The sequence below is a fragment of the Sus scrofa genome, chromosome 4 (genome assembly GCF_000003025.6).
Source record: "Sus scrofa isolate TJ Tabasco breed Duroc chromosome 4, Sscrofa11.1, whole genome shotgun sequence".
Classification (NCBI taxonomy): Eukaryota; Metazoa; Chordata; class Mammalia; order Artiodactyla; family Suidae; genus Sus; species Sus scrofa.
This window is the reverse complement of record NC_010446.5, coordinates 37,769,887-37,783,851: the sequence shown is the minus strand read 5'-3', so window position 1 is coordinate 37,783,851 and position 13,965 is coordinate 37,769,887. Positions and strand designations below refer to the sequence as shown.

General features: G+C 33.8%; 1 protein-coding gene across 16 annotated transcripts in view; it reads left to right on the top strand.

Moving 5' to 3' along the window:
* Nucleotides 1-13,965, top strand: part of VPS13B (vacuolar protein sorting 13 homolog B) — a 735,231-nt gene that overhangs the window by 37,308 nt on the left and 683,958 nt on the right. For 15 of the 16 annotated variants that reach the window (XR_002343694.1, XR_002343693.1, XR_002343695.1 and 12 more), the window contains exons 5-6: nt 6,566-6,733; nt 11,325-11,506. Coding sequence is in view for 12 of the 16 variants with exons in the window: in XM_021090606.1 (XP_020946265.1) it covers nt 6,566-6,733; nt 11,325-11,506 (350 nt within the window). In the remaining 4 variants the exon portion in view is untranslated. The remainder of the gene's footprint in view (nt 1-6,565; nt 6,734-11,324; nt 11,507-13,965) is intronic. The other variant, XM_021090611.1, reaches the window with a different exon arrangement.

Sequence of the window (13,965 nt, the reverse complement as noted above, 5' to 3'; positions counted from 1 at the left end):
AGGGACCGAACCCGCAACCTCATGGTTCCTAGTCGGATTCGTTAACCACTGCGCCACGACGGGAACTCCAGGATGGGAACTTTGGAAGTGTTATGTTTTCTTTATGTACCAATCAAAGGCAGTGTTGTATCAGAAGCTCAGACTCCTTTTATCTTGAGGCTCTGCTGTGACCTACCCAGGTTTTGAATTATACTGCTTTCAGCCTTTTCAAGAGGAGAATCTGGAGAAAGACCTATCCATTTCTTAATACCGTAAGGCTGGGGAGTTCCTGGTGTGGCTCAGTGATTTACGAAACTGACTAATATCCATGAGGATGTGGGTTCTATCCCTGGCCTTGCTCAGTGGGTTAGGGATCCCGCGTTGTGAGCTGTGGTGTAGGTTGCAGATGCAGCTCAGATCCTGCGTTCCTGTGGCTGTGGTGTAGGCTGGCAGTTGCAGCCCTGATTTGAACCCTAGCCAGGAAACTTCCATATGCCTCAGGTATGGACCTAAAAAGAAAAAAAAATACGCTAAGGTTGGAAGTGATATATATTCTTCTTCAATTCTGTTGAAGAAAACAGTGTGGACTTTGTGTATGGCTTAGAAGTCCTAGATTAGTAACAGTTCTGCATTCTAGAAGGCGAAGCACAAAATATTGATAGATAGCTTATCATTTCTGGCATACGGGTATTCTTTCTCATTAATATGTTGATTCTTTCAAAAGTATTATTATTTTGTCAGTAATCTTTAAGATATCTAATGTTTATATTTTGTTTATAACAGAAACTGGAGAGCCTTTATTTCATTCTAATTAGATTGAATTTCAAAACAGTGCTTAGTGGAGGCAGGCTATTTAATTCCCTAAATCTTGATTGCTGTGTGAATGAGAGTATGCTGGAACAACTAGTTGAAGGCTATTTTTGGCCTCAGAGTATTATAAGCTTAGTATAGGAGATTTTGTAAATTATTAACTACAGTGCAAAACCAAAGTGGAGTGGAGCTCTAAGGAAGCACAAGTAATATTTTTGGGGTTTTAAGAGGAAGGAGTTGTCCGTCATGTCCAGGTATGCATGGCTTCTAAAACACAAAGGTAAAACAAAGAGGTAAGAAAGATTGAAAATGAAAGGATGAGAAATGGTATAGTAGACAAAAATACATCTGTATTTGTAGCATAAAAATCAGGCAAAATAAAACTTAAGGCAAATGTATTGATGGACATAATAGATGCTGAATTATAATGAAAGGTACAGTTCTCTAAAAAATATGTGATGACTTTGTACCTAACAGCCTAGCTTTGAAATAATCACATGACAAAAAAAAAGTCCCCAAAGTATATCTCTGAATATCAAATTAACAAGATTCTTTTATAGATACATTTAAAACTCTGCACCCAGCATATTAGACAGTGTACCTTCTCTTGATGCACACATTGGTTATCTTTAAACATTGAAAAAGACTTGGACAAAAAGGAAGTCTTGACAAATTTCAAAGAATCACTATCGTAAAGACCATCTTCTCTGGCCACGATACAATTAAAGTAGCTTGTTTTTACTGACATGTTTGAATTTATCTCTACCACTTCATTATTTGTTTTTGTCTTTGTAAGGTCTAATTTTCATTCTACTATTTCCCCTTTCATGCTTGCTTTTTACTTTTCATTGTCCTAAAGTAGCTGATCCATACTTTCTTTTTTTTAACCTTTTTGCCATTTCTTGGGCCGCTCCCATGGCTTATGGAGGTTTCCAGGCTAGGGGTCTAATTGGAGCTGTAGACACCGGCCTACGCCAGAGCCACAGCAACGCTGGATCCGAGCCTTGTCTGCAAGTTACACCACAGCTCACGGCAATGCAGGATCCTTAACCCACTGAGCAAGGCCAGGGATCGAACCCGCAACCTCATGGTTCCTAGTCAGATTCGTTAACCACTGAGCCATGATGGGAACTCCGCTGCTCCATACTTTACAGGTTTTATAGCCACATTGAGTGAGAAAGAATGGAATATATTTACTTTATCTTACTTAGTACTGGAATCTGGTAACATTTTGATGTATAGCCTTTTAGACTTTCTTCTCCCATATGTGTGTGTGTGCATACACACACATATATTTTCTTTCGTGTAATTAGAAAAGTTTTTTTTTTATTGTATTTGATTTACATGTTCTGTCAATTTCTACTGTATAGTAAAGTGATCCGTTTATACATATATATTCATTCTTTTTCTCACATTATCCTCCATCATGTTCAGTTACTTTTGTAATTTGTATTTTTGTTAGGAACATGTTTCTAGGACATTAATTTTTTTACATTGCTGTTTTGTTTTTAAATTTAACTTATATATTTATTTTGGCTGCACCCATAGCCTTTGGAAGCTCCCGGATCAGGGATCGAACCCTTGGCCACTGCCATGACAATGCTAGATCCTTAACCCTCTGAGCCGCAAGATGGTTATTTTAATCATTGATAACCATTACATTGTACATCTATTGCATATTTTGTTTAACCAAACCCTTTTTGTTTGTTATTTAGATTTTCATTTTCAGTTTTGTAAAGTGCTCTAACAAACATACTGGTAGGTAAATCTTTGTACACACTTCTGTTTATTTCCTTAGGAGAAATTCTTATCAATTATTGAATCAAAATTTATGAGTAATTTTAAGATTTTGGCATGTGTGACCAAATTATTCTCTAAAAAATTTGTTAATGATGTTTTCTTCCAAGCACATTTTTGATCCAGTGCTGTCTTTTGTTATTAAAAGACATTTTGAACCTTTTATAGATGGAAAATGCCATCATGGCTCTTATTGCTAATTGGAATATCTTTTTTTTTCTCACTATTTTATGTTTTTAGCCTGCATCCATGGAATGTATAAGTTCCCAGCCCAGGGATTGAACTTGCACCACAGCAGTGACCCAAGTTGCTGGGGTGACATCGCCAGATCCTTAACCTGCTACGCCACAAGAGAACTTTTTTTTTCTCTTTTCTAGGGCCGCTCCCATGGCATATGGAGGTTCCCAGGCTAGGAGTCTAATCAGAGCTGTAGCCACTGGCTTATGTCACAGCCACAGCAACTCGGGATCCAAGCCGCGTCTGCGATCTACACCATAGGTCATGGCAACGCCGGATCTTTAACCCGCTGAGCAAGGCCAGGGATTGAACCCGCAACCTCATGGTTCCTAGTCGGAGTCGTTAACCATTGCGCCACGACGGGAACTCTGCCACAAGAGAACTTTTGTTGTTTTTTTAGGGCTGCATCACCCACGGCATATGGAAGTTGCCAGTTACAGTTCCCAGAATGGGATCTGTAGCTGCCTGCCTATACCACAGCCACAGCAATGAGCGATCTGAGCCATGTCTGAGACCTACACCATAGCTCACAGCAATGCTGGATCCTTAACGCATTGAGTGAGACAAGTGGTTGAATCTGCATCTTCACGTACACTAGTCGGGTTTGTTACCGCTGAGCCACGATGGAAACTCCTTTTTTTTTTTTAAACCATTTTATTCTATTTTTAGTTTGTTATGTAGGAAAGCTAATTTTTACATTTTATTAGCTGATCATTATTCAGTAGCTAAATTTTACCTTTTGTTAGCTGATCAGTATTCAGTATTCTGTTACATCTTTTGAATTTTCTATATAAAAAAGTCATCTACGTCAGGATAATTTTGTGTCATTCTTGTCAGCACTTAACACTTCTCTTTTTTAACCTTACTTATTTAGAGCTTCTCTGTCTATCTTAAGTAATAATACCGATACTAAGTATCTTCAACCTATAGCTCTTTTCTTTAGCTCCTACAGTAACTGCTCTAAGTTATCTTTTAGTTACCAAAAATGATGGTCATTTTAAAAATTTGTATGTTATTGAATCTCTCTATTACATTACCAAGATTTCTTATTCTTTCCTTAACCTTTTTGAAAAAGTTGTATTTTGAAATAACTTCAACCTTCCAAAAAAGACAAGAAATACTACAGAGAACTTACTTTTCCTTTAACTACTTGAGCATAAGTTGCCTATATGATGCTGCATAACCCCTAAGTAAATTTTATACCAAAAACTTAATCAGAATATTTTTAGGTACTATAGCCAAGTTGCTCAAAAACAGAAATTCCATGGTTGATACCGTGGAATTTCTGTTTTCAGGAGCTTGGCTTCCTAATGACAATGTTAGGATAAATTGATTGCAAATACTGTCTCTTTCTAACCTAAATTATTTGCTACACGCTATTTAAGCATATCTGAAAAATAAGATATAGTCTTTGTCCTCTAGGGTTTAGTAGTTTAATAGAGAAGTATATATAAACACATACAAATGGCATTTGTAACATAAGCCCATGGTAAGTGGTTGAAACAGTCTCTTTAGTGTTGATAATGTGGAGTGGGGGGTATTGGAGAAAAGGATATATGGCAGAGGACATTCAGATTGGGCCTGAACAAGAAGGGAAAATTGACAAAGAGTGTTCTACACAGAAGGGAGAATGTGAGCAAAGTCAACGAAAATTCATAGTGTTTTATTTGGTCCTGTGGGCATAAATGTATGTTCTTGGAGGAATAGTTTGTAAATGGGAGAGAGTTGGATAATGGTAAGAATTTGTGGAAAGATTGACTAGTAACGGGCTGTTGTTTTGGAGCCATCTAATATGACATCTTGGGTTCTTATTCCCAGAGTGACCCTGTGTTTTCAGATGCTTGTGGAATAGACCTGGATTACTGTTAATTCTTTTGAACAGGTATACTCTCAGGGAGTGTAAACATCGAGGGATGAGAGGTGTAAGATCTGCTCTTTCATACTTTTCTGTAGCAAATTTTGGACTAAGTTATTGTGAGGGATTAAAGAGACAGTGACTAAACCAACAGAATAAATGATAACACTGTTACTTACTTTGGCATTGCATTTTTTAATAAGATGACATAGTCTTCTATAGAAGTGTTTCTTTTTAGATAACTTGATTTACTTGGGTTAATTGGCTTGTTCATCTCAGCCTATGTAATGAGAAACAAAATATTAAAAAGTAGATGAAAAATCCATCAGTAGGGTTCTGTCAATTACAATAAATCTGAAGCATTATGTTTCTTTTACTACTTTGCACTATATACATTGTTTGTTTAATCTAGTTCTATCTCTGAGGTGGTTTTTTTTTTTTTTTTTGTTTTGGACGCTAAAAACTAATGAACTCTTAAGAGGTTTTTACGAATTCTCTATTGATGACAGAATAGGAAAACCAATATTAGTCATGCTTCTTGACTTCTCAGAAACAGTTTATTTTTAACATCTGTGTTGTAGTAATAGCATGGGAGGAATATATTCTAAAGTTGAAAATTTCGATCCTTAAAATTTCTTTTGGAAACAATTTGTTAAAACTCGTTTTAGTATTTACTCTCTTAAAAATATTTGTTACCTTAAATGCATTAATATTCTGTTAATTTTACAGCATATGATAATTGGCACTCTAAAAGCTAGTAGTTACTATGTAAGAGAAAAACTTGAATTTCTTTCTTATTTGTATCTGTTGGGAATGAATGAAGGAGTTGGTTTTCACAAGCATGTTATCTTTGAATAAATTTAAATAAGCATTCTTTCAGCAGGCTCCATTGTAGGTTTTAACAATGTCAGTTGCTGACAGAAGTTGATTCTGTTTTGTCCAGTAAAGTTCTACTTTAGAAGAGTACAAGCAGATAGTTATTTCATGAAATAGATAAATTTTTAATTAGTTTTTACATAGTACATAGTACATTTTACATTAGTTTTTCCATATTTATAGTGGAAAATGCATTTGAATAAAACAAGTTTTTAATCTTTTTCTCCTGTGTCTTTTAAAATGAGGTTTATGTTTAGTTTTATTTATATTTGCAATTGCATTCCTCAGTAATGTGTCTATGAACACATTTGTCGTGTGAGAAACCTCTGAGATTATAGATTCTCATTACACTTTCCATTCTCTTTCTTTCTCTACTTTTCTTTTTTCTGTCATTTTCATTGTGTTCTTTTTTCCCTTTTTCTGTCTTAATCTTCTTCCTCATTCATGTTTTCTCCCCTTCCTTGTTTCAGTATTATATGTTAGTAAGTGGAAATAGTTGAATCCATTATGACGGTCATGTTTCTCCTATCTTTCTTTTTCCATGTTTAACTTTTGAACATTTTTATGGCTATTTAAAGTAGGAACAGAAGATGGCAGCTGGAAAACTTCAAAGAAGCTCATCTTATATATTGTGTAATCAGTATATAGTAATCGTTTCCTTTTGAACAATGTTTATTAAATGGGCAGAAATTAGATGAAGTGTTTGTAGATTAGGATAATCATTGAATAGGAGCTAGTATTATGCTATTAAAAAACATAAAAGGTATGGTCTTTATGGTTTCTCTTAGTACCTGAACACTTCATTGATATAGAGCCTCTTTGTAATGGTTTTTGTTGGGGTCGATAATCTACTTATTAACTGTGTCACTTTGGCAAGTTGTTTATCGGAATGTTTCATCTTGGCAAAATATGATAAATGATACCCATCTTTCACATACATTAAGCTCAGTATCATTTTAAGACTATTGATAGACTTATGCCTAATTCAATTCTTTTTTCCCCATTTTATAGGTTATGTGCAGAGTCTGATTAGACGAGTTGTAAATAATGTAAATATTGTTATAAATAACCTTATCCTAAAGTATGTGGAAGATGATATTGTCCTTTCAGTCAACATCACTTCTGCAGAATGCTATACAGTAGGTGAATTATGGGATCGTGCATTCATGGATATCTCTGGTAAGTAAACGTCAAGAATAGTATAGATTTTTCTATCATTGAAACAATTGTTTTGGGTTCTCAACATTTTTTGGGCCAGCAGGATCTTTGACAAGTCTAATGAAAGCTTTATACCTTCATTCTAGAAAAATGCGCATATATAAAATTTAGCATACAATCAATTATAGGAGGTTAATAGATTAAAAATCTCAAACTTGATTTTTAATATTCTTAATTTTTATTCTTTCTTACCTATCACATGCTTGTTTCAAATGTGATATGTAATATTTTACAGTGTGGTTGGTTGAAAAAATAAAATGATATTTAGTTAACATTTTGAATGTTTTTAAAGAAGGAAAGGGGTCATGTTGCTTTTGCATAGTATGATAATGGCAAACAGTGTATTTGATTTATATTTTAGGTTTGTATATTATAGAGCATATTTGAGATTCTTGGATAATCTCGAAGCCTCATTTATTATGTGCTGTCTTCTTATATTAAAGAACTACTAAGTAATAATATTTTAATAACTATCATTTATTTATTATTATGTTCTACATGGAAGGTAGGCACTGTGGTAAGCATTGAAAGTATAGCTATGAAAGAAGTAATGCTGCTTCTTAGTTTTGTCAGAAAATGTAATTGTTAAATAGGTCGCAACAGTTGATACGTGTTCTGATATGGTAAAGAATGAGTATTTTTGGCAAATATGGTAAGGAGACTATTGTGAACACATTTTATCTGTGACTTGCCATTGTATATAATTGTTAAAGTGCTGGCACTAAAGTTAAACTACCTGAGTTTGAATCCTGGCTCTCCCACTTCATAGAGCTGTATGACCTTGGATGAGTTACTTCACTGTTTTCTTTTCTTTTTTCTTCTTTGTTTGTTTGTTTCTTTTTCTTTTCTTTTCTTTTTTTTTTTTTTTTTTTGCTTGTTAGGGCTGCAACCTTGGCATATGAAAGTTCCCAGGCTACAGCTGCTGGCCTATGCCACAGCTACAGAAACACAGGATCTGAGCCATGTCTGAGACCTTGACCATAGCTCATGGCAATGCTGGATCCTTGACCACTGAGTGAGGCAGGGATTGAACCTGTGTCCTCATGGATATTAGTCAGGATCCTTTGGGCTGTGACAAATGGGAACTCCCACTTCACTCTTTCTTAGTTTCCTCAAATACATTCCATGGCATAAAAGTGGCCTATACATAGTCATTGCACAGAAAACGAGCTGCTATTATTATTTACATTTATTTTATCAAGTTCTCATAACAATTCCATAAAGTGATAGCCCTTTTCATTAATTTAGCTCTATATTATGTTACCCATCTTAAGTCCTAGTTAAAAGAAAGCAAAGTGAAATTCAATCACAAGTTTTCTTAACTTACCTTGTTAAGACATCCAAATGGGAACTATCAGAATTGGAATACAATTTCGTTTTTGTGTGTTCTTTAAGTTTTGGTCTTCACATTTTAAAAATGAAGAATAATCCTGATCTGGCAACTCTGTTGGGAAGCATAAATAAGAGCATATGCAAAGGCCCAAGCTTTGTTTCGGAGACATTGTCAGTGCCTCCTTCTTATCCTCTGTGGAAAGATATATTTGGTAAAAATGCCAGAAAAGGAAGTTAAGAAAAGCAGAAAGCAAACAGAACTGGATAATGCAGGATTAAATAGATAGGTTGACATTTTAGGGGAATAAATTTCATTTATAGTCTTTATATGAAAGTAATGAAAATGTTACTTAGGGAAGTTAGATTGGGAGTTAGAGGATCTTGGTTCAAATTTTCCCTCCAACAATACTTGCTGAAAAGATTTTCTTTTTCCTATTTTATGTTCTTGCCTCCTTTGTCAAAGATTAATTGGCCATAAGTGTCTGGGTTTATTTCTGGGCTCTCTCTTCTGTTCCATTGGTCTATATGTCTGTTTTGGTACCAGTACCACACTGTCTTGGTGACTGTGGCTTTGTAATATTGCCTGACGTCTGGGAGAGTTATGCCTCCTGCTTGGGTTTTGTTCCTCCTCCTGCAGTGTTGGTGGGAATGTAAGCTGGTACAACCACTATGGAGGTACCTTAGAAATCTATACATAGAACTACCACATGACCCAGCATTCCCACTCTTGGGCATATATCCAGACAAAACTTTCCTTAAAAAAGACACATGGACCCGCATGTCCATTGCAGCACTGTTCACAATAGCCAAGACATGGAAACAACCCAAATGTCCATTGACAGATGATTAGATTAGATTGTGTATATATATACAATGGAATACTACTCAGCCATAAAAAAGAACAATAATGCCATTTGCAGCAACATTGATGGAACTAGAGACTCTCATCCTGAGTGAAGTAAGCCAGAAAGAGAAAGACAAATACCATATGATATCACTTATAAATGGAATCTAACATATGGCACAAATAAACCTTTCCACAGAAAAGAAAATCATGGACTTGGAGAATAGACTTGTGGTTGCCAAGGAGGAGGGGGAGGGAGCGGGAGCGGGAGCAGGGTGGATTGGGAGCTTGGGATTAATGGATGCAGACTATTGCCTTTGAAATGGATTAGCAATGAGATCCTGCTGTGTAGCACTAGGAACTGTATCTAGTCACTTATGATGGAGCATGATAATGTGAGAAAAAAGAATCTATACATGTATGTGTTACTGGGTCACCATGCTGTACAATAGAAAAAACAATTGTATTGGGGAAATAACAAGAAGAAAGAAAGCCGGAGTTCCCGTCGTGGGAACCTCCATATGCTGTGAGTGTGGCCCTAAAAAGCAAAAAAAAAAAGTGTTTAAAAAGGAATGAAATCTGAAAATCCTTTAAAACATGTATACACAAGCATTTCCTTTAGTACAATACTTAGGTGTGGGTTTGTTAGATGGGAGGATACACATGTGTTCACAGTTTCAAAAAAATGCCAAGTCATATTCCATAGTTCTTGTTAGACACAATGTTTATCCCCATTTTATAGATTAAATTGCAGCTCATTATTTAAAGCAAGCACCGGAATCAGAATTCATTTTGTATGTTTTTAAGATGGTTCTTGTTTTAATAGTGTTTAAGAAAAACATTTTTCAAAACATAATAATTTCCTTTCTCATTGAGAAATTTTCTAGAATATCCTTGAAATATCATCACTTTATATTCTTATTGCATAATGGATAAGAACATGTGCTCTGGAGTAAGGTTGCCAGAGTTTGGATTATAGCTCTGCTCTTTATAAACTGTCTAACATGACAGATTATTTACCCTTATTACTGGGCCTTTGTTCCACATCTTTTAAACAGAGCCATATAAATATTATAAGAGATAATGGGATGTAAAAGATTTAGTGTAGTGTTTAATAGCAAATACTCAGTAAATTATAATTGTTATAAAGACACAGAAGGAAGCATCAGAGGGTTTTTTCATTTCTAGTCCTATATGATAATTTCTTTAATTTGTATACATGTATATAGTAACAGCAACAAAATCATTTATGTGCTGTGTAAAATGAAATAATATGGTAAGTTTGTGTATTTTGCAACTAACAAATTTGAAATTTATTTGCTTAAACTCTACTGTTTTCACACATAGGCATACTCTTTATACTTCTTAAAAACTTAAATCCAAAAAAAGAAGAGAAAATTAAATATTGAGTTAATTAGAGGTTTCCAGGATATACTCAAAAAAAGAATGGACTAGAAAGTATAGTATATTATTATTTTGAAGATTCCCACGGCTATAGCATGTGGATAGTTGCTAACTTAAAATCACTAAGTAGATTTGGGCCTGGAATGTACCTAGGAATTGCTTATTAAAAATAAAACAACTCATTTGCTAAAGGTTTATTTTCTAGTTTGATGCTTTACCAGCAACTGTTTCCATTTTTATTCCCCTGAAAACAAACTTTATACTGTTACTGGTAATTTCTTCATTAGTTATTATTTAGAGGAGTGCTGTCCAGAATTTTCTGTGATACTGGAAATTTTCCTTTTTTTTTTTTTTTTTAAACTGTCCATTTCTTTAACTACTAGCCACATGTGGGTTTTGATTACATGAAATGGGACTAATGCAACCAATGACCTGAAATTTTACTTTCATATAATTGTGATTAATTCATAGATATATTTATATAACATGTCGCTGGTGGCTACCATATTGAAGAATGCAGGTTTTGAGAGTAGCAGTTTTTTCCAGTGTAAAATAAACATTAAATGAACAGCTAGTACTCAAAGTGTTTTTAATATGGCTTCTCAAAAATTTTATTACTGTTAAATTTAATACTCCATTTTAGATAGTGAAATGTAGCAAGTTTTTTCCTAAACTTTGTCTTAAATTTGTAGTTAGGTGTAAAGCAAACCGGGGGAGAGCTGCTTTGTTTCTTTGGCCTCTATTTGGTTCTTCATACATAAGATAGGGATTATTGTGCCTATTTCATAAGGATGTTGGAAGATTTAAATGATGTAATAAATGAGAAGTTCTTTTCATAGGTTCTGGCATCTTATATTAAAGGCACTATTAATCTTATTTCTGCTATTATTATTTTTATTACTATTTGTAATAATAAGTATGTGCCTTTTTCCTTTAACTTTTTACTTAAAATGTTTTTCTTTCCTTTTTTAGCAACTGACCTGGTGCTGAGAAAAGTTATCAATTTTTCTGACTGTACAGTTTGTCTTGATAAACGAAATGCTAGTGGTAAAATAGAATTTTACCAGGACCCTTTATTGTACAAATGTTCCTTCAGAACTCGTCTGCATTTTACATATGATAACCTCAATTCCAAGATGCCTTCTGTAATTAAAGTAGGTGATTCTTTCTTTAGTAGTTGAGTTTCATGTTTCTGCTTTGTTTATTGACTTGTGTGTGCTAGTTATTAAAAAGCAAAGAATGTATATACCAGTTTTTGTAAAAAAGTTACAGTATTTATGTTACTTTTTATATTCTATAACTTTTTACATTGTATATTTCAGTAGAGATATTTTGGGGACTTTTTTTTCTTCCTATGACTGTAGTTTTCTTTTTTGGTTCAGCTGTTAGTGTTTTTCTCTTCAAGTAGATAGAGGAGACCATATAAAAAGTGTATTTAGGATTTCCCGTCATGGCGCGGTGGTTAACGAATTCGACTAGGGACCATGAGGTTGTAGGTTCGATCCCTGGCCTTGCTCATGGGTTAAGGATCCGGCGTTGCCCTGAGCTGTGGTGTAGGTTGCAGACACGGCTCCGATCCTGCGTTGCTGTGGCTCTGGTGTAGGCCGGTAGCTGCTGTTCCAATTGGACCCCTAGCCTGGGAACCTCCATATGCTGCAGGAAGCAGCCCTAGAAAAGGCAAAAAGACCAAAAGAAAAAAAAAAAGTGTATTTATACCCACAGTGGACTGAATATTAGTCGTATTTCAATCCTTATAATTTGTTTACCATTGATCTGATAGTTATTGACCTTATCTTTCTTAGATAACTTTTTAAGGCTTAATTTGCTAACCTCATATTTTGGTTTAGGAAATTTTATCTTTTTATTCATAGATTCAAAAATGTAATTAAAATCTTAAGAATATGGGAGTTTTTTGGTAATGTGTTTTGATTCATGTGAAAATTTGTCCTCGAAGTATTGGTATATATTTTTAATGTGTATAATTATTCTCTAAGTATAAATCTTGGCTTTTTTTATTCCACAACAGTGTTCTCTACTACTTGTCTATCTACTTATTTATCTATCTTTGAAGAAGAATTCACACAGAGACTTGTGATCTTATTAACAAAGTTTTAATGTGAGATGAATTTTTTACTATTGAGTTAGAAGCTTTTGTACTGTAATGGAAAAGCTGGCCCAAAGTCTGGACACTGGTACTGCCTACTGTGCCTGTTTGCGCATGGCTATATAAATTATTATTATGTTTTTTAAAACATAAAACACTTTCTAGTTTTAGAGCTTTACTAAAATTAAAAAAAATAAATACTTAAGTATATATTTTTACATGAAATCCACCTGTTTTTCTTTGGTGTAGTGTCCAGTCATGAATATTTTATTTTTTTTCTCTACACACTGTACAATGCACATTGGTTTGTTTACATTCTGTTACTCTTCCTTCTGTTTTTGAATTTGCTTCTTAGGCAAAGATAAGCATGGAAAAGTAATTATGCTTCTATCTCAGGAAAATTTACTTTCTTTCTTTGACTTTGAATCTGCTAGTCAGGTTAGGGAATGTTAAGGGTAAATTCAAGATATATTTTAAAAGTAGGTAATGGTTATATGGAAGTGTTACTATATAAAAAATCTTATTGATCATTAGTACAAATTTGATTGTACATTCTAGGATGTGGCTAAATTAGAGGAGAGTAAAATTAAGTAACTTGAGGAATAATAAACTTGAGGAAAACTTAGTGTTGGCATGTAAGTTTGTGTTCTCAAAATTGACCAGCTGGGACATTTCATTGTAAAAAGATACTTTAATGTAAATAAGGTTGTTGACATATAGTTTTTGACTTTGGTAATCACTGAATATGAGGCACCATTATACTTGACTGAAATTAAATTTTGAGTTTTTTATTAATGCTATCATGATGTACAATTTGTTGTTTTGAGTTAGATTTATTATTCTTCTGATCCTAGGAAATATATATTAAATGGACAGGGGCATGGTTTGCCTCACTGATTACCTCAAAGACAGTGGATTTCCCAAAATGTTCCAAATATTCTAGTTATTTGTTTAAAACTTTAACATATGCTTAAGTGGCTTTTGAATTTATTTGTATTTTGGGCAAGCTTTTTATAATTTTTTGTCTTTTGTGAGAAATAAATATGTTCTAAAGATTGTATCATCTATAAGATATAGGTCATATGGATGTATATTTTAACATTTCCTCTTTATTAAAAAAATTTACATGTTCTTAACAGGTTTTCAGAGGAATAAAAGTCTGCACATAAATATTTGACCATATCTCTGACTAATTCCATAGGAAAGATTTCTGTGATTGTAAATATCTTATTAATGGATTTAAAGCTTTTTTAAGGCTTGTGATCTGTACTGAAAAATTGTTTCCTGAAGGGTTTAACCAGTATATATGCTCATGAACATTAAAGAGAGTGCCTGTATTACACTCTTGTTATTCTTAAATATGATCGCATTTTTAAAAAATGCCAACTTGTTGACCAAAAATAATATATTTTAATATTTATTATTTAAGTTAGATTTTTGAAACTGTATTCATTGGCTGTTATTTTTTTCTTTGAAAAATTCATTCAGGAATTCCCTTGTGGCTCCATG